The sequence below is a fragment of the Pseudorca crassidens genome, chromosome 9 (assembly GCF_039906515.1).
Source record: "Pseudorca crassidens isolate mPseCra1 chromosome 9, mPseCra1.hap1, whole genome shotgun sequence".
Taxonomy (NCBI): Eukaryota; Metazoa; Chordata; class Mammalia; order Artiodactyla; family Delphinidae; genus Pseudorca; species Pseudorca crassidens.
This window is the reverse complement of record NC_090304.1, coordinates 107,746,336-107,771,037: the sequence shown is the minus strand read 5'-3', so window position 1 is coordinate 107,771,037 and position 24,702 is coordinate 107,746,336. Positions and strand designations below refer to the sequence as shown.

At 42.6% G+C, this 24,702-nt stretch overlaps 1 protein-coding gene across 3 annotated transcripts in view; it reads left to right on the top strand.

Moving 5' to 3' along the window:
* OPCML (opioid binding protein/cell adhesion molecule like) overlaps positions 1-24,702 on the top strand; it is a 1,078,766-nt gene that overhangs the window by 825,551 nt on the left and 228,513 nt on the right. For all 3 annotated transcript variants that reach the window (XM_067751614.1, XM_067751616.1, XM_067751615.1), the window contains exon 3: positions 24,227-24,459. In XM_067751614.1, coding sequence (XP_067607715.1) covers positions 24,227-24,459 — 233 coding nt within the window. The remainder of the gene's footprint in view (positions 1-24,226; positions 24,460-24,702) is intronic.

The following is a 24,702-nucleotide window of genomic DNA, read 5'->3' as shown; positions in this document are numbered from 1 at the left end:
CTCAAACTGGCCTATTTTCCATTTAAACAACACAAAACACAGTAAATCTGATTATTCACTGGGGCCATCCCCCTGCCAAAAAAGTTCAGCCCTGAACGATGATGCCAGGTTTCCTCCCAAGCCATCTGCCAGGCCTGGTTTAGCTTCCCGCAAATTCTAATACTTCCTGTTTCAGGTGCTTTTGAGTATCTGCTCTTTCCACTCCCTAGGCAGCCCTTCCACCCACGCGGAAATCACAAGCCTCTCTAAGCCATCTCTGTCTTTTCTCTCCCTCTCTGCTCTGACACTAAGGTTTCTCTTTTGGATTTGCAACAATAAAATTTCTTCAGAGGTGAATGCAGTGCCCTGAGGAGAATGTTAATGTGCATTTGCCTTTGTTCTTAATTAGATTCCTTCAGGGGAAAACCTCTTGCCCTGGTTTATTATCTAGCTTTGTAAGAGCTTGTCTGCTTTATCTAAACACTTTGAAGAAGTGTTTTCCCCCTTACACCGCCTGTATGCTTACAATATAGATTTTCATAATACTGGCGAATTGGAAAAGGGCAGAATGTAGGCAGTGCAGATAAGGGTAAATTGCTAATGAGAGAGAGAGAGAGAGAGAGAGAAAGAGAGAGAGAGAAGCTGGGGAGGGAGGGAAGGAGAGGAGTGGGGAGGAAGAGAGAGGGAAACTTTACCAAACTGCAGAGACCACTACCCTTGGGGTCTTGCCCTACCTAGTTACTATTCAGTGTTTGGCCCCAATTCTGGGAAAATTTAAGATTGCTGTTTTGACAAGTCATCACAAGACGAGAAAATATAGGTGGAAAAATTCTCACTGTGGAGTTCTAAATAGTTGGGGACAAATGTTCCTTCCTGTCTGAAGCCCAGGTCCCAATAACCAATGGCCACAGCCGAATGTGATTTTCCTAGGAAACCCTGAGGACCCTCGCCTTGTAAAACAGGACTCCCCTTCTTTTCCCTCACCTCTGTCAGAGTGTGCATGGAGCTGGTAATCCTGGATTTAGTGGATTAGCTGAATTTTTTTTTTTTTTTTTTTTTACTTTTATTTTCTTTGCAGTACGCGGGCCTCTCACTGTTGTGGCCTCTCCCGTTGCGGAGCACAGGCTCCGGACGCACAGGCTCAGCGGCCACGGCTCACGGGCCTAGCCGCTCCGCGGCATGTGGGATCTTCCCGGACCGGGGCACGAACCCGCGTCCCCTGCATCGGCAGGCGGACTCTCAACCACTGTGCCACCAGGGAAGCCCCGGCTTAGCTGAATATTGGCTCTTGTTCAAGAGGGGCATCTAGAACTCGGGTTTGTGATTCCTGCTGTTTGCAAAGTACTCTCGGTTGGTATCTTTCCTGGGTTTTGAGATCCGTTATATAGACATTTTCAGACATCCAAGGGCCCACCCACCCCCATCTCTCTGCTCTTTTTTTCTGACTATATGCTCTACTTTTTCATCACCATCACCATCCATTCCCTTGTTTTGTTTTGTTCTGTTTTCTTCATGAGCCTCAGTTCTGAGGCTTGTCCCCGTTCTCTAAGGTCAGGCCAAACACGTGAGCAGACAGTTAACTGTGCCGCATGTAAGGAAGGACAGCACGGCTCACCAGGAAAGAGGGGTGAGTGTGTTGTGCAAAACGTCATATTTAAGGTGAATAACATCAACCTTATTGCCAGTGGATGTGAATGATTAGAAGTAGCAACAGGAAAATGGCAATTAGGACTTTTTATTTTTTTAAACTTGACAAGTACAGGCCTAGAAAGGACAAAACTCTCCTGTTTCTCGAAGGGGTGAAATCTGAGGCCACGGGCTCTCTCATTCCCGTGTTTGTTTGCCTGGGCACACACGTGATGGTAAGACTCCCGGTGAGGGTTTTCAGAATGTCGCAGTGGGTTTCATCCTGAGCATGAGCAATGACCGTGAAACCTGGCGGGAGGCAGTGAGGACCAAGCTAAGTGTGCTGTCCCTTCGGGTCCACCTTTAGTGCAGCGGGATCAGGCACAGTGAACGTGGTGGTGGGGTCGTGGAGGGGCTTTGGAAGCGAGTCTCACTGTCTTCTTTACCTCCTGAGGACATGGCAGAAGCCAAGTGGAGGTCCCGCTGAGCTCTTCAGGTTGCATAAGTGACTTGGAGCTGCAATAAAATAACAAATATGCTAGAAACAGCCTCCGCTTTACAGGGAGCTGCACACACACAGAGCGAAGGGGGGCGGTGCCAATGTCTATCTGAGCCTCTTCTTTCCAAGACCGCCCCCCCAACCACTTCAGTCTTTAATGAGGGGAGGGGATGGGTCTTTGGAAACGCTCGGGTGTGAGTATTTATAGGCACCCAGATGCACCAGCTGTCTCTCTTACGTATTACTGCCCTGATTCTTCAGCGCACAAGATGAATAATTTACCCAAAAGCACATGTAAGTATCTCTATATTATTCATTACAATGAACTGAGACAGTTCATTATAACTTATCCAGACTCGGCGTGCTCTCCCACAGTTAATTTGGGTGGAAGGAGCCTTTTCCTCCTGGACATGTGGCCTAACCAGGGCTTGCGTTGGTTGAGGTGCACGTGGGAAAAGGAGATGGGGAGGCCCAAACCGACAGACGGATGGCAAGGACAGTGCAGAGGCAAGTGCTAAGAGCACTGGCAGCAGGTCTGTTGGGTGCCAGGTAACGAAGTATTAAAAAGGAGTCGTCAAAGGATAACAGGAATTGGTAGTCAGTGTGTGCTCGGGAAGTGCGCGATTATTGTCCATATTCACCTGCATAGAGCACAATTAAGAAAGCGCAGACATCCGCTGAAATGTATGAATTATACATTTTCACCCAAGCTAAAGGTTTATTTTCTTTCTCTTTTTCTTTCTTTTTTAATCTTTTCTTTCCTTCCTTCCTTCCTTCCATCTCTCTCTCTCTCCCCCCCACTCCTTTCTTACTCTGTCCATTTATTTCTTTAAAATGCATAATTCAGTACTCTGTAATGGCCTATATGGGAAAAGAATCTAAAAAACAAAAACAAATGGATGTATGTATTACTGATTCACTTTGCTGTACACCTGAGGCTTACACAACAGTGTAAATCAACTCTACTCCAATAAGAATTTTTTTAAATGTTTTTTAAAAGTTAAATGCATGATAAGGAAACCCAGCCTTCCCATGTTATGATGAATAATTGGGTTTTCATGGTGTGTCTTCTCAAACCTCTCAGTGACAAGTTCTATGAGGAGATCACCTCTGATCAGAGCCACACATGCTCAACCGCACGCTGGGAGTACTGAACGGTATCGCCATGTTTCTGCCCTCACTCAAGCACAATGAGATGGGGGAGAGCTGGAGAAATGCAGGCTTCCAGGCAGACTTCCTGTTCCTTGGTCCCCCCAGGAGACGGAGAATCCAGGAGCAGAGAAAGCCCTGTCCTCTCAGACACAGGTGGCCAGGACTCCAGATGACATAAATCAAAAGTAGCAACTCCCTGGGCCTGAAGTAGAAACATTTGCAAAACTTACCCTGTGACTTTCTTGCCCCCAGGGAATATCCCCCTCTAGGCCTCTTATGACCCAAGGACAGAGTTTTCCCTGCCTTCTATTTTATTTTTTTAAGGGGAGATAGTTTGCATAATCTATGTAAAATAAGCCGCTATTCTGGAAAAGATGATTGGTTTATTAAAAATATATAACGTATATTTTTAAACAGGTCAGGTTGACATTCTGCAAGAGCAGTGCTTGTAGGAGCTGGGGAGCATTCCTGCAAGTATCACTTCCCATCTCTCGCCCTCCATCTGTCCCTGACCATCTGTCTGCTTAATGAGGGCTTTATTTTTAAAACTCAGATAAGGGACTTCCGTGGTGGTCCAGTGGTTAAGAATCCGCCTTCCAATGCAGGGGATGCGGGTTTGATGCCTGGTTGGGGAACTAAGATCCCACATACCGCAGGCCAACTAAGCCTGTGTGCCACAACCAGAGAGCCTGTGTGCTGCAACTACAGAGCCCATGCACTCTGGAACCTATATTCCACAATTAGAGAGAAGCCTGCTGGCAGCAACGAAGGATCCCCCATGCTGCAACTAAGACCCGAAGCAGCCAAAAATAAATATTTTTTTAAAATTAAAAAAAAAAATAAATAAAACTCAGATAAGGTTTAGTTCAGTTGTGTAGTCTGTTCTGGAGGGGTACAGGAAGAATCAAGCCGAATTATCAGCCTCCGAATCCCCCATGAAGCCACGATCATGTGAACACACACATTCTCTATTCCAAACTGGAGACAGCGTGGTCTATGGGTTGGATCCACCAAAAGGTGGATTCCTTACTTAATTTTCCAAACTTTATAACTGGTATATGCACACATGGGAAAATGAGCACGAAGGGAAGGTCAACATTGTTATAATGTTTGGGTTATCATTATTCTTTAGTTTTGGATAATTACAGAAATATGATAGCAAACATTTACTGACTGTTGACTGTGCTCTCAGATTGTGATGATAATAGTATTAAAAGTATTATTTGTTTAATAATCACCACAGTCTATGATTTTTCCTAAACTTAATTTATTTTTCTATACAGCAGGTTCTTATTAGTCATCCATTTTATACACATCAGTGTATACATGTCATTGCCAATCGCACAATTCATCACACCACCACCACCCTCAACCCCCACCACTTTCCCCCCTTGGTGTCCATATGTTTGTTCTCTACATCTGTATCTCAATTTCTGCCCTGCAAACCGGTTCATCTGTACCATTTTTCTAGGTTCCACATATATGCGTTAATATACGGTATTTGTTTTTCTCTTTCTGACTTACTTCACTCTGTATGACAATCTCTAGATGCATCCACGTCTCTACATATGACCCAATTTCATTCCTTTTATGGCTGAGTAATATTCCATTGTATGTATGTACCACATCTTCTTTATCCATTCGTCTGTCGATGGGCATTTAGGTTGCTTCCATGACCTGGCTATTGTAAATAGTGCCGCAGTGAACAGTGGGGTGCATGTGTCTTTTTGAATGAATGATGGTTTTCTCTGGGTGTATGCCCAGTAGTGGGATTGCTGGGTCATATGGTAATTCTATTTTTAGTTTTTTAAGGAACCTCCATACTGTTCTCCATAGTGGCTGTATCAATTTACATTCCCACCATCAGTGCAAAAGGATTCCCTTTTCTCCACACTCTCTCCAGCATTTGTTGTTTGTAGATTTTCTCATGATACCCATTCTAACCAGTGTGTGGTGATACCTCATTGTAGTTTTGATTTGCATTTCTCTAACAATTAGTGATGTTGAGCAGCTTTTCATGTGCCTCTTGGCCATCTGTATGTCTTCTTTGGAGAAATGTCTATTTAGGTCTTCTGTCCATTTTTGGATTGGGTTGTTTGTTTTTTTAATATTGAGGTGCATGAGCTGTATATATATTTTGGAGATTAATCCTTTGTCCGTTGATTCGTTTGCAAATATTTTCTCCCATTCTCAGGGTTGTATTTTCGTCTTGTTTATGGTTTCATTTGCTGTGCAAAAGCTTTGAAGTTTCATTAGGTCCCATTTGTTTATTTTTGTTTTTATTTCCATTACTCTAGGAGATGGATCAAAAAGGATCTTGCTGTGATGTATGTCAAAGAGTGTTCTTCCTATGTTTTCCTCTAAGAGTTTTATAGTGCCCGGTCTTACATTTAGGTCTCTAATCCATTTTGAATTTATTTTTGTGTATGGTGTTAGGGAGTGTTCTAATTTCATTCTTTTACATGTAGCTGTCCAGTTTTCCCAGCACCACTTATTGAAGAGACTGTCTTTTCTCCATTATATATCCTTGCCTCCTTTGTCATAGATTATTTGACCATAGGTGCATAGGTTTATCTCTGGGCTTTCTATCCTGTTCCATTGATCTATATTTCTGTTTTTGTGCCAGTACCATATTGTCTTGATTACTGTAGCTTTGTAGTATAGTCTGAAGTAAGGGAGTCTGATTGCTCCAGCTCCGTTTTTTTTTCCCTCAAGACTGCTTCAGCTATTTGGGGTCTTTTGTGTCTCCATACAAATTTTAAGATTTCTTGTTCTAGTTCTGTAAAAAATGCCATTGGTAATTTGATAGGGATTGCATTGAATCTGTAGATTGCTTTGAGTAGTATAGTCATTTTCACAATATTGATTCTTCCAATCCAAGAGCATGGTATATCTCTCCATCTGTTGGGATCATCTTTAATTTCTTTCAAAGGTGTCTTATAGTTTTCTGCATACAGGTCTTTTGTCTCCCTAGGTAGGTTTATCCCTAGGTATTTTATTCTTTTTGTTGCAATGGTAAATGGGAGGGTTTCCTTAATATCTCTTTCAGATTTTTCATCATTAGTGTATAGGCATGCAAGATATTTCTGTACATTAATTTTGTATCCTGTAACTTTACCAAATTCATTGATTAGCTCTAATAGTTTTCTGGTGGTAGCTTTAGGATTCTCTATATATAGTATCATGTCATCTGCAAACAGTGACAGTTTTGCTTCTTCTTTTCCAATTTGTATTCCTTTTATTTCTTTTTCTTCTCTGATTGCCATGGCTAGGACTTCCAAAACTATGTTGAATAATAGTGATGAGAGTGGGCAACCTTGTCTTGTTCCTGATCTTAGAGGAAATGCTTTCAGTTTTTCACCATTGAGAATGATGTTTGCTGTGGGTTTGTCATATATGGCCTTAATTATGTTGAGGTAGGTTCCCTTTATGCCCACTTTCTGGAGAGTTTTTATCATAAATGGGTGTTGAATTTTGTTAAAAGCTTTTTCTGCATCTATTGAGATGATCATATGTTTTTTCTTCTTCAGTTTGTTAATATGGTGTGTCACATTGATTGATTTGCATACATTGAAGAATCCTTGCATCCCTGGGATAAATCCCACTTGATCATGGTGTATGATCCTTTTAATGTGTTGTTGAATTCTGTTTGCTAGTATTTTGTTGAGGGTTTTTGCATCTATATTCATCAGCTATATTGGTCTGTAATTTTCTTTTTTTGTAGTATCTTTGGTTTTGGTATCAGGGTGATGGTGGCCTCATAGAATGAGTTTGGGAGTGTTCCTTCCTCTACAATTTTTTGGAAGAGTTTGAGAAAGATGGGTGTTAGCTCTTCTGTAAATGATACAATTCACCTGTGAAGCCATCTGTTCCTGGACTTTTGTTTGTTGGAAGATTTTTAATCACAGTTTCCATTTCATTTCTTGTGATTGGTCTGTTCATATTTTCTGTTTCTCCCTGGTTCAGTCTTGGAAGGTTATGCCTTTCTAAGAATTTGTCCATTACTTCCAGATTGTCCATTTTATTGGCATAGAGTTGCTTGTAGTCTCTTAGGATGCTTTGTATTTCTGCGGTGTCTGTTGTAACTTCTCCTTTTTCATTTCTAATTTTATTGATTTGAGTCTTCTCCCTCTTGATCAGTCTGGCTAATGGTTTATCAATTTTGTTTATCTTCTCAAAGAACCAGCTTTTAGTTTTATTGATCTTTGCTATTGTTTTCTTTGTTTCTATTTCATTTATTTCTGCTCTGATCTTTATGATTTCTTTCCTTCTGCTAAATTTGGAGTTTGATTGTTCTTCTTTCTCTAGTTTCTTTAGGTGTAATGTTAGATTGTTTATTTGAGATGTTTCTTGTTTCTTGAGGTAGGCTTGTATAGCTATAAACTTGCCTCTTACAACTGCTTTTGCTGCATCCCATAGGTTTTGGATCGTTGTGTTTTTGTTGTCATTTGTCTCTAGGTGTTTTTTGAGTTCCTCTTTGATTTCTTCAGTGATCTCTTGGTTATTTAGTAACGTATTTTTTAGCCTCCATGTGTTTGTGTTTTTTACGTTTTTTTCCCTGTAATTGATTTCTAATCTCATAGTGTTGTGGTCAGAAAAGATGCTTGATATGATTTCAGTTTTCTTAAATTTACTGAGGCTTGATTTGTGACTCAAGATGTGATCTATCCTAGGAATGTTCCATGCGTACTTGAGGAGAAAGTGTAATCTGCTGTTTTTGGATGGAATGTCCTATAAATATGAATTAAATCTATCTGGTCTGTTGTGTCATTTAAAGCTTGTATTTCCTTATTAATTTTCTGTTTGGATGATCTGTCCATTTGTGTAAGTGAAGTGTTAAAGTCTCCCACTATTATTGTGTTACTGTCAATTTCCTATTTTAGAGCTGTTAGCAGTTGCCTTATGTACTGAGGTGTCCCTATGTTGGGTGCCTGTATATTTATAACTGTTATATCTTCTTCTTGGATTGATCCCTTGATCATTATGTAGTGTCCTTCCTTGTCTCTTGTAACATTCTTTATTTTAAAGTCTGTTTTATCTGCTATGAGTATTGCTACTGCAGCTTTCTTTTGATTTCCATTTGCATGGAATATCTTTTTCCATCCCCTCAGTTTCAGTCAGTATGTGTCCCTAGGTCTGAAGTGGGTCTCTTGTAGACAGCGTATATATGGGTCTTGTTTTTGTATCCATTCAGCAAGCCTGTGTCTTTTGGTTGGAGCATTTAATCCATTCACGTTTAAGGTAATTATCGATATGTATGTTCCTATCACCATATTCTTAATTGTTTTGGGTTTGTTTTTGTAGGTCCTTTTCTTCTCTTGTGTTTCCCAGTTAGAGAAGTTCCTTTAGCATTTGTTGTAGAGCTGGTTTGGTGGTGCTGAATTCTCTTAGCTTCTGTTTGTCTGTAAAGCTTTTGATTTCTCCATTGAATCTGAATGAGATCCTTGCCGGGTAGAGTAATCTTGGTTGTAGGTTCTTCCCTTTCATCACTTTAAGTATATCATGCCACTCCCTTCTGGCTTGTAGAGTTTCTGCTGAGAAGTCAGCTGTTAACCTTATGGGAGTTCCCTTGTATGCTATTTGTCATTTTTCCCTTGCTGCTTTCAATAATTTTTCTTTGTCTTTAATTTTTGCCAATTTGATGACTATGTGTTTTGGCATGTTTCTCCTTGGGTTTGTGCTGTCTGGGACTCTCTGCACTTCCTGGACTTGGGTGGCTATTTCCTTTCCCATGTTAGGGAAGTTTTCGACTATAATCTATTCTAATGTTTTCTCGGGTCCTTTCTCTTCTCCTTCTGGGACCCCTATAACGCCAATGTTGTTGCGTTTAATGTTGTCCCAGAAGTCTCTTAGGCTGTCTTCATATCTTTTCATTCTTTTTTCTTAATTCTGTTCCGCAGCAGTGAATTCCACCATTCTGTCTTCCAGGTCATTTATCCGTTCTTCTGCCTCAGTTATTTTGCTATTGATTCCTTCTAGTGTATTTTTCATTTCAGTTATTGTATTGTTCATCTCTGTTTCTTTGTTCTTTAATTCCTCTAGATGTTTGTTAAATATTTCTTGCATCTTCCCGATCTTTACCTCCATTCTTTTTCCGAGGTCCTGGATCATCTTCACTATCATTATTCTGAATTCTTTTTCTGGAAGGTTGCCTATCTCCACTTCATTTAGTTGTGTTTCCTGGGTTCTATCTTGTCCTTCATCTGGTACATAGCCCTTTGCCTTTTCATCTTGTCTATCTTTCTGTGAATGTGGTTTTTGTTCCACAGGCTGCAGGATTGTAGTTCTTCTTGCTTCTGCTGTCTGCCCTCTGGTGGATGAGGCTATCTAAGAGGCTTGTGCAAGTTTCCTGATGGGCGGCACTGGTGGTAGGTAGAGCTGGCTGTTGCTCTGGTGGGCAGAGCTCAGTAAAAGTTTAATCTGCTTGTCTGCTGATGGGTGGGGTGGGTTCCCTCCCTGTTGGTTGTTTGGCCTGAGGCGACCCAACACTGGAGTCTACTTGGGCTCTTTGGTGGGGCTAATGGCAGACACTGGGAGAGCTCACGCCAAGGGGTACTTCCCAGAACTTCTGCTGCCAGTGTCCTTGTCTTTTCGGTGAGGCACAGCCACCCCCCACCTCTGCAGGAGACCCTCCAAAACTAGCAGGTAGGTCTGGTTCAGTCTCCTATGGGGTCACTTCCCCTGGGTCCCGATGCACACACTACTTTGTGTGTGACCTTCAAGAGTGGAGTCTCTGTTTCCCCCAGTCCTGTCAAAGTCCTGCAATCAAATCCCGCTAGGCTTCAAAGTCTGATTCTCTAGGAATTCCTCCTCCTGTTGCCGGGCCCCCAGGTTGGGAAGCCTGACGTGGGGCTCAGAACCAGTGGGTGGATTTCACTCCAGTGGGTGGATTTCTGTGGTTTAAGTGTTCTCCAGTTTGTGAGTTCTCCCACCCAGCAGTTATGGGATTTGATTTTATTGTGATTGCGCCCCTCCTACCATCTCACTGCAGCTCCTCCTTTGCCTTTGCCTGTGGGGTATCTTTTTTGGTGAGTTCCAGTGTCTTCCTGTTGATGATTGTTCTGCAGTTAGTTGTGATTCCGGTGTTCTCGAAAGAGGGAGTGAGCACATGTCTTTCTACTCTGCCATCTTGAACCAGTCTCCCAGTCTATGATTTTTAAAATATTGTTTCTATTTTATAAATGTGAAAAACTAGTGCTCACAAAGGATCAGGAGTATAGTAAATGACAGATCTGTGACTGGAACTGGTGTACCCCTTATTAAAATATTTATTCTCTTAACCAGAATATTACACAGAAATTCTACAGATGGGATAAAAGCTCATCAACTTTCAGCATATTTTTTGTTTCATAAATAAATCAGTGCTTTACCAGTTTCTGATAAGTTTCACCTGAACCCAGAAGGAGCCGGGTTTGTTTATACCTAATTCTGCAGGAAGAAGAATGACTTTTGAGGGTTTGCCTGACTTTGGGATTCCATGATTTCTCACGTTATATGTGGGAAGGTATTTGTAGGGAAATCCGTGGGCTGTAATTTCTGTACTGCCAGAGTCTTTGCTCCCATGATACTCATGCTGGGAGCCCGTGGCTGACTTTCTCCATTCTTCAGAAAGATATCAAGCTCCCCAGACTCTTTGCTTTTAATTTAAAATTTTAATTTATACTTTTCCGTGGATGATACGGAGACAGACGTGGCCGTGAGTAAATATGTCAGGATAATGTATTGAATGGAATGAAAATGGTGTGTGCTTGGGAAACACTTTAATTTCATCTTGCTCACTTCTTTGCCAACTATAATGAACAAGTTGGGAGGCTGGGTTTTAAAGCTGTTGAGGATGTAGTGGCAGGGACGGTGGAGTGGGAGCCAGGGACAAATAAATACCGTGAACCGTTTGGGGTGACTTCTCAAGGCGTTCCCGACCGGCCGCTGAGCAGCTTCTGCGACAGCTGGTGTCTGAGACAAGGAGTCGGGGCTGAGAGGAAAAGCCTGCCCGCCTTTTACAACCCCCCTGGAGTTCCACACCACTGGCCTGCACCAGAAGGGCAAGGAATTGGGCCTGGATGACGGGAGAGGAGAAGCTTTCATCATTCTTATCTTTAAAAGATGCTTTTCTTCTTTCCCCAAGGGCTCACTGCTTCTGAAATGGCTTTGCCTTATGCTATACCTTTCAAGAGGAAGTTGCAAAGGAAGAAAGTGGAGAAAAGGTGGCTTCCAAAGCCACCTGTAATTCCAGATGTGAGGGGACCATCCACCAGTGACTAACCTGGGCATTGTTCTGTGGGGAGACCCTCGGCTAAATTCTATGCTTCTCCTTCACCTGCCCTGAGATGTACCCTTACCACTGCCTCACCAGCTAACGGTGTCTCCTTGGGTTGGGAGTGAGACTCCTGGAATAATTTTCCCTTCTCCTTGGTGCCCTGCAGCACGTGTGCAGTAAACATCTCTTAGAACTGAACATGCTGCTCTGAAACTCCTGACCTGAAGTAATCCCTTCGACTGTGATCCCGTCCCCATTGTCCCATTTCTCTTTAGCACTTACACGGTTAGTGTTTGCTTTGAGCAATGCCTCTATCTGCTTGAGGATGGAATGTTCTGAGTATCTGGTCTAGGGTGAGGGTTGTCCTATGTGTACACGGAAACTGCCCAAGACAAGGACACCACTGCATAAGCTGTCGGGCCTGCGGGCCAAGGGGGATTCGCCTTCAGGTGCGCACAGCTGTACTGATTGATCTCTCAATTATGTATTTTAAGAAATACGGCATTTTACCAGCCACCGGCCGTCAATCTAGAAACCAGCCCGTCAACCACTGTGCCAACACGCTGTGATCGAAGCCTGATACAAATACAAACTTAAAGCTGTCTCAGGGGCTTTAGCTGAGAAAGTAAACCTTAGGTGGAAGTGAAATCCTACTGCAGAGCTCTGCATAGGTGAAGTACAGAATGCTTCTCAAGAGTGAGAAGATCTTAGACGCGAAAGAGTCTGTAGGTGGACTGAGAAAGCCTTGAACCAGTGTTCTGGGTTTTGGTAAAAATGTAAATCTCACCTTCTTTCTGAGCTATTAGTGAGTGGAATAACCTGTCTTGAAACCGGGCTCAAACAACCCTCAGTGGAACTCCATTCTGTATATATCTGAACATACAGAAAGAGAAGGCTTCAGAAGTCCTTGGGAAATGATAAACCAATGCATTCAGTATCACTTGGTTAAACTAACATACACTCCCATATAACAGCAGTTGAATTATGTTTTTCCAAATGCAGCAACAAGCTCTCTGACAATAGTAATAGAGCAGGTTCTGTTTAAGGAATGTTTGCTATGTGCAGGTACAATTCTGACTCTGGTTCATGTATCAGTATTATTTCATTCAGCTTCATAATAGCCCTGGGAGGTAGGTGAGTGTGTACATCCAACTTCACAGACGGGGAAAGGGAGGCTCTGAGGGGGTAAACAAAGAGCCTGTCCTGAGGCCGTCTGTTGGTCAATAGCAGAGCCCTTGCCTGTCTGAGCCAAGGCCCTCTCCTCAGCACCGCAACATACTGTCTCTTTAGTGTCCAATTTACATATGTCATCAAGGCTCATAAAGAACTCTAGACTCCCCTGCGTCATTCTCAGTATTGTCAAGAGTCATCTGGATGACCCATCTGGCCTGAGATGGGTTTAATCCTTTGTGGACGAGGGCCACCACTGTGTGGTCACCATGTATCCTACTTCCCATCACGTCCAGCTTCTTTCGTGCCAACTCATTTGCTCAAGGACCTCATTCAAGCTTCCAGTGCATGGAACCCACCGGGTTCTCTCTGTCCATCAGGGTCCCTGTCATCATGTCTCCTTTCACTCATCTGTTTTCCAGTTTCTTTAAAGCTTGGTTTCTTTTCCCTTGCCCACCTGGCACTCTTTAACACTGGATGAACCCAGCCATCCACGCTGTCTCCGCCTGCAGCTCAGCAGCTCAGCAGATACTCTTGGTTGGAGAATATCCTCACAGCTGGCAGAGTAGTGTCGCTGTAAATTCTTGGTCATCAGCTGTAAGTGGGGCCTCAGCACCGCCTGTGAATCCTAGTATAGTTCCCTAGCAATTTTGCTGTCATTTTCTGTAGCAGCTATTTCACTTTTTCTTGCATCTACCTTCCCCTCTTTCTTACATTCCCATTTACCCTCAACTGATAACTTTGCCGTCTACTTAGGAAAAGATAGAAACCATCACTCGGGAGCCTCCTTGCTTTCCCCTAGCCAGATCCACAAATCGAGGTGGGTTGCTATTATTTTTTCCTTCTCTTATGGCACAACAGCTGAAGCGCCCTTCCTTCATGTGCTTTAGATCCCACACTCTTTCACCTTCACCGTGATTTTTCCTTGTGAGTCATCTGCTTTCTCCTACGTCATCAGTTGCTCCTATTCAATAAGATTGATCCCATCAGTACATGCTTATATATTAAGTATCATAGTGTGTAAGTATCATAATGTAAGAAGGCTGGTCCTTGTCTTATTGACAGTTGCATCTCTGGTTCACAGTAACATTGGGCTACTCAAAGTGTAGTTCCCCGCTCCCCATCAGCATGGTAGGAATGCAGAATGTTGGTTCCCACCCAGACCTAGTGAATTAATGACATGCACAGGTAACTTGTGGGCATTTAAAAGTTTGAAAAGCCCTAGCATCCAGTAGGTATTCAGTAAATATTTACAAAATGAGTAAATAAATTCCCAGTGTTTCCAATCCTAATATAAACAAAGAAAAACACTCTGGAGAGCCCTGGACTGCTTCCAATGACACTGTTTTCAGGATACCCCACACCTTCCTTGGTTTTGTTTAAATACTTTATGTCCTCCAGGACGCTCATCCTGCATGCCTTGGTATATGTTTCCTACTTTTCTCTGGATAACATCCCTCCCCCAACTACACACGTACACACATGCACACAACACATACACACCCTTCCTGTGTATTAATGTGACTCCACACTCCAGCTGCTGTGAGCAAGGCACCATCCCCCAATTAGGAACAATGTGAGGATGCCGTGTATCTGGCAGCCTTCAAAGTCAATCTCTTGCACTCCTGAAGACCCTCTAAGCAGCTCTGACCCCGCCCCATCCTCTGCAGAGGCTCTCCTATATATTCTCCACCAGGACCCTATCCCTACATATTAGCTCTAGCAGAGTTATTACTCCCTCTGAATCGTAAAATTTCCCCTTATGTGACTTAGGGTTCTTCTTGATGTTCTGGACTTGGCTGTATTTGTAACTCAGGAAATAACTGAGTCGTTAAAGCTTCCCAGGAGAACAGCTTGGTGCAATTTAGCATACCTTAGGAATTGGTCTAAAATTTTTTCATTTTTTCTTCCCTCCTCTCCTTGCCTTTAAAACGTTCCTTTATTATTGGTCCTTGAATTCTCTAAAGCAAGATCGCCTTCTTCCCATTTTTTGAACTAGCATTGTTAATATATTTTGATACATGTAAGGTTTTTAAATGAAAATCAGTTAACTCTCAATTTATTTAAAAAAAGGCAATTGACAAACAAAAGCAGAAAAAACCAAAACTAATATTGTGTGTAAATTTAAAAATGAAATTCAAAGAAATGCATTTTGGGGTTTTACCATTCAACCCTTTTACGTCTTTCAGCGTTTCTTAACTTGAAAACTTTCTGGAAGATCATTTTCTCAGGCAGGGGACAGGGGTGGGCAGAGACAAGGTGAGCAGGGATTCCCAGTGGTAATACTATTTTTAATATGTTAAGTACCTAAAATCATGAAACTAGGTATAAATGCCTTAACCTTATACCCTTCTGTGACTCAAAAATCTAAAATTATAGATCACACACATATAAACTAATACAATTAAAGTCGTCAGCGTCGGTGGGGCAGGTGATGCTTTATTCAAATCAGTTTCCGAGTTGCGTGTGGTTATGGTGCTGACTGCTGTAAGGACCCCTCTGACTTCAGCATGTGCCCTTGATGCCTAAGGTCTCCTCCACTTGGGTTCACTGAAACTTTGGGGACCCCCATTGCTCTGGCATCACGCAGCTTTCCTTGGCAGGGACGCCTTGCTGACACTCTGAGTCTACCCCATACGTTTCTCATTAGCCTCAGACAATGAAAGAAGTACTCACTGATGCCCTTGTACTGACAGACACGAGGCCAAACACTGAAATCTCACTGTGGTCAGACCACATCCACAACATGCATACGTGATATTTGTACAGAGTATTATAAAAATGAAAACAGTGAATTAAAAACTACAGCAGAGGACCTGTGGACCTTGTGTGTGTGTTTGTGTGTATAAATGACTCATAGACCAAGGGATAAGGGGGGGAGGGATAAATTGAGAGACTGAGACTGACATATACACACTACTATATATAAAATAAATAACTAATAAGAACCTGCTGTATAGCACAAGGAACTCTACTCAGTGCTCTATAATGGCCTATATGGGAAAAGAATCTAAAAAAAAAAAGAGTGGATATATATGCATGCATAACTGATGTACTTTGCTGTACACCTGAAGCTAACACGACATTGTAAATCAACTATACTCCAATAAAAAATTTTTTACAAAGACTCGTAGAGAGATACACACATACATGTATCTCCAAAGACATCTACTTCACCTATGTGGGTCCTTTTTTCCCAGCTTTATTGAAATAGAATTTACATATAACACCGTGTAAGTTTAAGGTGTACAGCATGTTGATTTGATGCATTTATTTATTGCCAGATGATTACCTTTATAGAGTAAGCTGTCACCTCCATCCCATCACGTAGCGTTTCTTTTTTGTGGTGAAAACATTTAAGATCTACTCTCGCAGCAAATTTCAAGGATATGATACAGTATCATTAGCTATAATCCTATGTGGGTTCTTTCTATGTCAGTTTGAAACACATTATCTTACATCTTTTTTTTTAATTATTTAATTAATTATGTATTTATTTTTGGCTGCGTTGGGTCCTCGTTGCTGCGTGTGGGCTTTCTCTAGTTGCGGCGAGCGGGGGCTGCTCTTCATTGTGTTGTGTGGGCTTCTCATTCCGGTGGCTTCTCTTGTTGCAGGGCACGGGCTCTAGGCATGCGGCCTTCAGTAGTTGTGGTTCGCAGCCCCTAGAGCGTAGGCTCAGTAGTTGTGGCACACAGGCTTCATTGCTCCGCAGCATGTGGTATCTTCCCGGACCAGGGCTCGAACCCCTGTCCCCTGCTTTGGCAGGTGGATTCTTAACCACCAGGGAAGTCCCAACATCTTTTAATCATTATAAGTATATGCTGATCACCTCCTAGCTGCCAGGTGGACCGTTGGGAAGTGCTGGTGATACAAAGTGAAGACCACTGAGACAGTTATTTACAGCCTAACGAATAAGTACGTATATGATTAAAGCCAGTGTTGTAAATTCTGTGAAGAAGACCGTCACATTACAAAGAGGTATAGACCAATGTGTCTGTATTAGTGATCAAATTCTATCTGCCACTGTGTACTATTCATGAAGGCAGAGGGGCATGCGATATAATTTAGGTATTATCCCAGTACCAAGGCATTTTCTAGTTAACTTCAGTTTCTCAAAATGCCAATTGTCAGTTCTTTGAACACAGAATCTATAAAGTTATCTGTAAAGGAGACACACCATTTGTTAGGCTGGTTTCCAAGACTTGTTCTCCAGCTCTCCAGATTATCTAAATGTTCCTGCAGCTATCTGTACGTGTAAGTGAGATTTATTTTTAATCTGTGTATGTGACATTTATTTTTAATGCAGACTTGATCTTCAGACACGTGTCATATTGCGTTCAGATTTCGGATGATAAAGACATGAGCATCTAGCAAGCAGGCGCAGTGGGGCATTCTGGAGTACTCTCTCTCCATCAAGGATGCTCCCAATCCCCACGGCCCTCTCCGTTCCTTGCCCTGCTTTCAGTTTCACCAGTTACCATTTTCTGAAAACAGCATACCTATTTACTTAGGTGTTTTTATTGTAGCCTCAAAGGGCATGACCTTTGTCTGCCTCTTTCAGGCATCTCAGCTCCTACAGCGTCGCCTGGTACACATGAGACACTCATTAAATACTGTTGTGTGAATCGTGGCACTTTTTAGTTTTGTATTTTCAGAGGCAAGATATAAAAATGAGAACAAAATAACAACCACAAACAAAACCAAGAAAGCCGGCCAAGTGCACTTTTCAGGAAGACTTTATCTTGATTGAATTCCTGTGTGTCTTTTGTCTTGTTTCTTTGAGGCAGTGGTTCTCAAAGGGCAGTCCCCAGACCAGCATCTTTGACCTTACCTGGAAACTGGTTAGGAAGGCAAATCCTCAGCCCACCTCCAGCTCACTGAATGGAAGGTCTTGGGAGGTGGGCTGAGCGATCTGTGTTCTAAAAATCTCTCTAGGTGATTTTGATGCACAGCAAAGTTTGAAAACCACTGCTTTAAGGCATGGGTTTCCCCTAACTGTGAAACCAATCCGGGCACCTTAATCCCACGTTGCATATTCAGCGGAGCTGGACATGATGCTTTGCAAGCAGGACCCCTTTCCTCCACTGTCTTTCAGGTGTTCCTTTGCTCTTTCTGATTCTTATCTCCACACCTCTCCTCACACATAGCTAGAGGTGGTTTACGGATGTGAAAAAATCACTTCCAAATGTTCTTCCTGTTCCCCAAAGCTGTTTTATCACTTATGAGAAGATTAAATAAGTACCATAACTTTGAGGGAAACTCTGGCTGGCCTAATAACTTGGGTTCTCAAACCACAAGCACTTTTTATTATTATTATTATTAAGAAGAAGCCCTGAAGTACAGGGACCCCCCGTGCCAGGCTGCCCAGGTTTGAATCCCCTGCCTGATGGTGTTAACGCAAGTTTGTGGGCCCACCACACAGTGAGGCCAAACAAACTGAAACTTCGGAGTTTGGAGCAGAGAAACGTTTATGATCAGCTTGTGCACAATTCTCCGACTGTCTGATGGTGAGGCAGCAGGGTGGTGTCACAGGGGTTAACATTATCAGTCCTTAGGCAACAGGAGGCCTGGGGCTATGTGCTCAAGGTCGCCAAGGAGTTAACATCTTCCATTTGTTGGAGGGGGGTAGGTTTACATCTGCAAAACAACTCAGGAAATGTGCATCAAACACTATTATCTAGGTACTTCAGAGAGGAGCAAAGCAGAGGATCTGGGGGAAGGCCTGTCCTGGGAAGGCCCCCATGGGGTCCTGCTCGGTTACAGTGGTGCCAGGCTTGGACGTCAGGAGTCCTGAACGTCTCTGTCTGTTCCTCATTGTACAATGTGGACAGTGATAGAGTGTCTCTCAAAGGGTAGCTGTGGGATCAAGTGATTTAATATACGGAAGGTTCTTAAACTGTGCTGGGCACAGAACACTCACTGTGTAATTGTAGACGTTCCAGTAGAGGTGCCTTGAGTTCTATCGTATTTGGGCCAGTAGGCAGGGTTAGCTTGGAATGTAAGAATTTTAAATACCTGAAAGGGCTTTCAAGAAATTGGAAAGCTGTCATTAATATTCCTTAACTTTCCTCTTGGCTCCCCCTTATTTAACATTAAAAACCCTCCTTCGTGGGCTTCTGGTTAAAGAGAGTCCAAGACGTACCCACAGCCAGCAGGGCAGGAGCGGGGTTTGGAACAATACTTAAGCATAATGTTAAGTCCTTTTCTGAGCTCTTCTTCCTGCTGTTCAGAGGACGGTGAAACGGCCCTGTCGTGATGGAGGAAAGCTAGAAGCACTGAAAGGATGCGTTCTTCTGGGACGCAGAAGCATTAAGAGGCAGATAACTGTCCTCAACTGACAGAATCCTTCTGCTAAGTGTCTTTGTCATCTGTTAGGTTCTAGGGCTGTGTAGACTCAGTGAAGCAGCTCTACCCCATTAGAGAGATGGACTTACTTCCCTCTGTGTGTTTTCCATGCCCACTAATGAGGCCCAGGCTTGAGAGCAGGTGAATTGGACCTTAGTCATCCATCCGGGGTACGTCCACCGAGAGGTACACAAGGCTTTCCAAGGGCTGTGTGGCAGGGCACTGAGAGTGTGTGCTGACCAGAGGGTGGATTTGGACTGCCCTGCCTCAAAGTCAGCCCCTACCAGACCCTGCGGCAATTTGAACCGGTGCGATTCACCCCCAACCTGCAGTTGTAGGTCTTAACACAAGGAAATGCATCTAAAGAAGTACATTTTCAAGATCTAAAATGTCCTACAATGGATCTGCCTGAGAAAGACCTGTGTGTGAGTTGTAGTTCTGGTTGTCCTTTCTGACTGCTCCCACTTTAATTGTCCGGGAGAGAATGTTCCTTTACTTTCGTTGTGACCTCCACCGCTATTATCTGTCATCAGAGTATCAGTCTTGAGGGAGAGTCCCACCAAAGTAAAGCAGAGAAGTCCTCAAGGAAATGGCACAGTTTTTCGTCAGTAATGAGTTCATGGCAAAACTGGTACCTTCTCTATCTTGGAATTAGAGTCCAGAGAGATAGAGATGTTTTCTGACAGAGGGCAGGGTGATTTGGCATATTAAAATAAACTATTTCAATTTTCCCCACCTTTCTCAGCGTATTGGGTTAAACAAAGTGCTTCTAAGTGACAGAATAACACATCTTTAACAGTCATTTGATAAGGCCTAGTAAAATGTTAGCAATATACTGTCCAGATACTGAGAAATTGAATGAATTTAATACTGGGTTACAAAGCCCTTTGCAAGTCAGGTATTTTCCAATTCATTGCTTTAAAAGAAATTGAAGGAGGAATTAATTGAATTGTCAGCTGTGAGATCATTAAAATAATTTTTGAAGCTATATTACTATGCGGTTTTTGGCATATATCTTGGAAGAGGTTCAAAGAATTGAGTGACATTGCTATACAAGGTTTTCATTTCTATCTCCTTGCTTATGTGAACTTGTTTTTTTTTCAAAGCAAAATAGGAATAGAATTGATCCTGAGCTCTCATTCTAGTATAATGATATTTATCGATGGTATAATAAACAGAAAAGCCTCATCTATCCCATTGAGAGCTATATTTCCAGTAAAAGTTTACTTCTTATGTTTAATTATTACTTAACCACATGTATAATATATTTATGTTGTTTTATCAGTATTATCCTTGTAATGATAACTCATTCTAAAAGAAAATATTATTCAGAGCTTTACGGTCACAGAACATGAAAGGATATTTAAATTTCAATCTCTATACTTTATATATATTGTTGCAAATAAATATGATAGCTGATCAATAAAAGATTTTCAAGCACAAAATATGCTTGAAGTATTATATCAGGATAAAATCCTGCAGAGGATATATAATAGATACACAAGTTCAAGTTTAGAAAAGGAACAATGCACATTTTATGACTGTTAAAAAAGAGCTTGTTCATGAAGTTTGAAAGTAGACAACCATGAGTATCAAATTGCTATGGTATTTAAATTCGTATAGAGATATATATAAAGGGACATTATGACATTTTATTTATTTATTTATTTATTTATTTATTTTTGCGGTACGCGGCCTCTCACTGTTGTGGCCTCTCCCGTTGCGGAGCACAGGCTCCGGACACGCAGGCTCAGCGGCCATGGCTCACGGGCCCAGCCGCTCCGCGGCATGTGGGCACGAACTCATGTCCCCTGCATTGGCAGGCGGACTCTCAACCACTGCGCCACCAGGGAAGCCCCATTATGACATTTTAATTTTAAAATGTGAATAATCTCCACAGACCAAAAATGCATCCTTTGCAACTATTACCTAAACTTTAAAAATATTATGTCAACTTAAAACGTGCAAAGGGTTACATACTTGACCAAAATAAAAGCAAGCATACTGTCTGCACTGTCACCTGGGTGTGTGTGGTTCCAGGGTCTGGGAGACAACACCCTTCACTCTGTCTAGTTTACCATCTACTTCCAGGCTGGCCAAACTGTACAGTAGGAATTTAACCTTTAGGAGTCATTCAAACAGGGATTCAATCTTCATGGAAATACAGCTGTTATTAAGAAAGTTGGCACGTTAATTCTTATCAGTGATTTGCAACTGAGAGTGAATGAATGTGTTTATCATATTTTTTTTTCCTAAGAAATGCTTTTGAAAGTGGGGAGCAGAGAGGGCCCATTAGGGCTTTAGTCCTCATAAGGGAAATGGACAGTTGCTGTATAAGGAACAAAAATGCACAGAAAGTGAAGCTAGGGCCCTAAGGATGTGGAGGAGACAACATGACCTTAGTTTTTCTTTTTTTTTTTTTAGTTAATTTATTCCTTATTGAAGTGAAGTTGATTTACAATGTTGTTTTAGTTTCAGGCATACAGCAAAATGATTCAGTTATACATACATATATATATTTTTCAGATTCTTTTCCCTTATAGGTTACTACAAAATACTGAGTATAGTTCCCTGTGCTATACAGTAGGTCCTTGTTGTTTATATATTTTATATATAATAGCATGTATATGTTACATGCAAATTCCTAATTTATCCCCCCCCCTTTTCCCTTTGGTAACCATAAGTTTATTTTCTGTGAGTCTGTTTCTGTTTTGTAAATAAGTTCATTTGTATCATTTTTTTAGATTCCACATATAAGTGATATCTTATATTTGCCTTTCTCTGTCTGGCTTACCTCACTTGGTATTGGTTTGGCCAAAAAGTTCGTGCGGTTTTAAGTAAAAATAAAAGATACATTTTTCATTTTCACCAAGAATTTCATCGAACAATGTAAATTCACTGACCGAATGAACTTTTTGGCCAATCCAGTATGATAATCTCTAGGTCCATCCATGTTGCTGCAAATGGCATTATTTCATTCTTTTTTATGGCTGAGTAATATTCCATTGTATGTGCATACCACATCTTCTTTATCCATTCCTCTGTCAATGGACATTTAGGTTGCTTGCATGTCCTGGCTATTGTAAACAGTGCTGCAGTGAACATTGGGGTGTATGTATCTTTTCAAATTTGTGTTTTCTCTGGATATACGCTCAGGAGTGGGATTGCTAAGTCATATGGTAACTCTATTTTTAGTTTTCTAAGGAAGCTGCATACTGTTCTCCATAGTGGCTGCACCACCAACACTGTAGAAGGGTTCCCTTTTTTCCACACCCTCTCCAGCATTTATGATTTGTAGACTTTTTGATGACTTCAGTTTTTCTTTATGCCAAATAGGCATCCGTGAAGGTGGGAAGGAGTCATTGAATGATACCTGAATACAGGGACCATTAGGTAAATGCAGCTGGGTCCCCAAAACTCACCTCACTGATCTTAGACGCATCTGCAAAATAATTACAGAATTAGATGTATAAGTACAGGTATGCAGGGATGCCTGTGGCCAAGTTAAAATAAAAGCTTTGGAAGAATATTAGAGTATGATTCTGTTTTAGGTAAAACCAAATCAACACAACCTTTCCGTATGTGAATATATGTCTGTAAGGAGTAAGGTGAGGAAGACATAACAGGCTGTCACTGAAATGGCGACATCCAGGCAGGGAGTTGGGTGGAGAGAAAGATTAGCTCGGCCTTTAGGCGTCTTTGTGTTGTATTCGTTTACATGTTTATACATGTTTATTTTACTTCTGTGGTTGTAAAAAATAACAAAGAACATATAGAAGAGAAAAATCTCTTCCTTCCTGCACCCAGTGGTCACCCCACCCCTACCTCGAGGCTGCCCGCACCTGCTGAATGACAGGTGGACGTGTGCATAGCAGACCCCTCTGATTGGAAGCTAGTTATACTGTTATCCCTCCTCCCCATCAGGGAGAGGGCCTCTCGAGACTGGGCGCTCACCCCTTTCAGTGGCAGCTGTCATTTTGGTGCTCCAGTATCCTTCTGTTCCCTGGACCATTCAGGCTATGTCAGGCTGTTCACTTTGCCAAGGGAAACACACGTGTCTCCCCATGGCCGGTGTCCTTGGTGCTCCCACCTCCTGAGCCCTGGTCCAGGTCGAGGTGGGAGCAGACCTGGTGAGGTGTGGCCATGTTTATTCCCTGTGTCCCTACCTGAAGGTGCTGACTTCACGTTCCCGGTCCTCAGGAGGCACTGCTCATACCCCCTCTGGTGGGACATCTCGGGGAAGCAGGTGTCATTTCACCTTTTCGTTTGCCAAGATACTGAAACTCAGGTTCTGACTAGAGCACTGAGTACTGGGGTAGACACACCTGGGGCCCTTTAACCATGCCCTCCATTGAACAACTCCGATTTCTCAAGGATTTCCTTTTCTCAGTTTTCCACCCACACATTCTAAGTTCCTGGGACACATTTGCAAATTTTCTTCCTGACCAGCAGGCACATTTATTTCTTCATTAAACCTGATAACCTGCAGGTCACACACACCGACAAGCAAATTCCATTTGCTCGTAGCCCCCATTCGTAGCCTCTGACTGTTGGGAAGAGTAGGTTAGGGTATGTGGGGTAGTGGTCTGCTTGGCCACTTTCTCCTTCCCTCTCCTGAAATCTTAAGAGGTAGCTGTGACTGCCTCAAAGACTGCTGGCATTGTACCGTGACTTTCAAGACTCTGTGTTATCAGTTGCAGTTGGAGGGCTTTGGGCGGCTTAGGGGTACAGGAGATGATGAACACGAGGGAGGTCTGGAGGTAAATATGTCCAATTTTTGACCTAACAACAAGTTAAGCATTTGCTGTGTGGATTATTGGTGACCTGCTTGAAATACTGATGCACTCTCTCTCCCCTCTGGCCCTGGGCCACTTCTCCCACAAGGTGGTAACTGTGCTCGAGAAATATAAACTAATTTTCATAGAAGCCGAAGGGAAAAAATAAGATGGAAAGCAAATACACAGCAAAGATATTCACATAACATGTTGCTAAATCAAGTAGAAATGATTTTGTAGCATCGGTTCTTCAGGAGGATTCAGGCCACTGTTGCCCTCTATTTAGGAAGTTTTATCCATAATTCGTTCCCTTTAGCACTGGGCTATGTTATTTCATTTACCCTTTGAGTGACAGCAGCTGTGTTTATAACAGAATCTCTGAACACTTTCTCCCTCCCTCCCCTCCCCGACCCTCACTCACAGGTGTACCATAGATGACCGGGTCACCCGGGTGGCCTGGCTGAACCGTAGCACCATCCTCTACGCCGGGAACGACAAGTGGTCCATAGACCCTCGTGTGATCATCCTGGTTAACACGCCAACCCAGTACAGCATCATGATCCAGAACGTGGACGTGTACGACGAGGGCCCGTACACCTGCTCCGTGCAGACGGACAACCACCCCAAGACCTCCCGGGTGCACCTCATCGTGCAAGGTAGGCGGCCTGGCCAGCGGGCTCACGTTCCCCTCAGTGATGCAGGGGACGCATGATCTCAGCTTGTCCTTCTACTCCTGTAGAAAGACACAAAAGGCTGTTTCCTCTGTAGAATCCAGAGACTGAGTGTCTGTCCTGGATTCCTTCCACCTGCTGGGGTCTTGACTAAGTGCTGAGTATCTTTACAGTTTCTCCGTTTTCTCTCTGGTCCTTCTGCCATTAATAGGTTGTTCGGCATGTTTG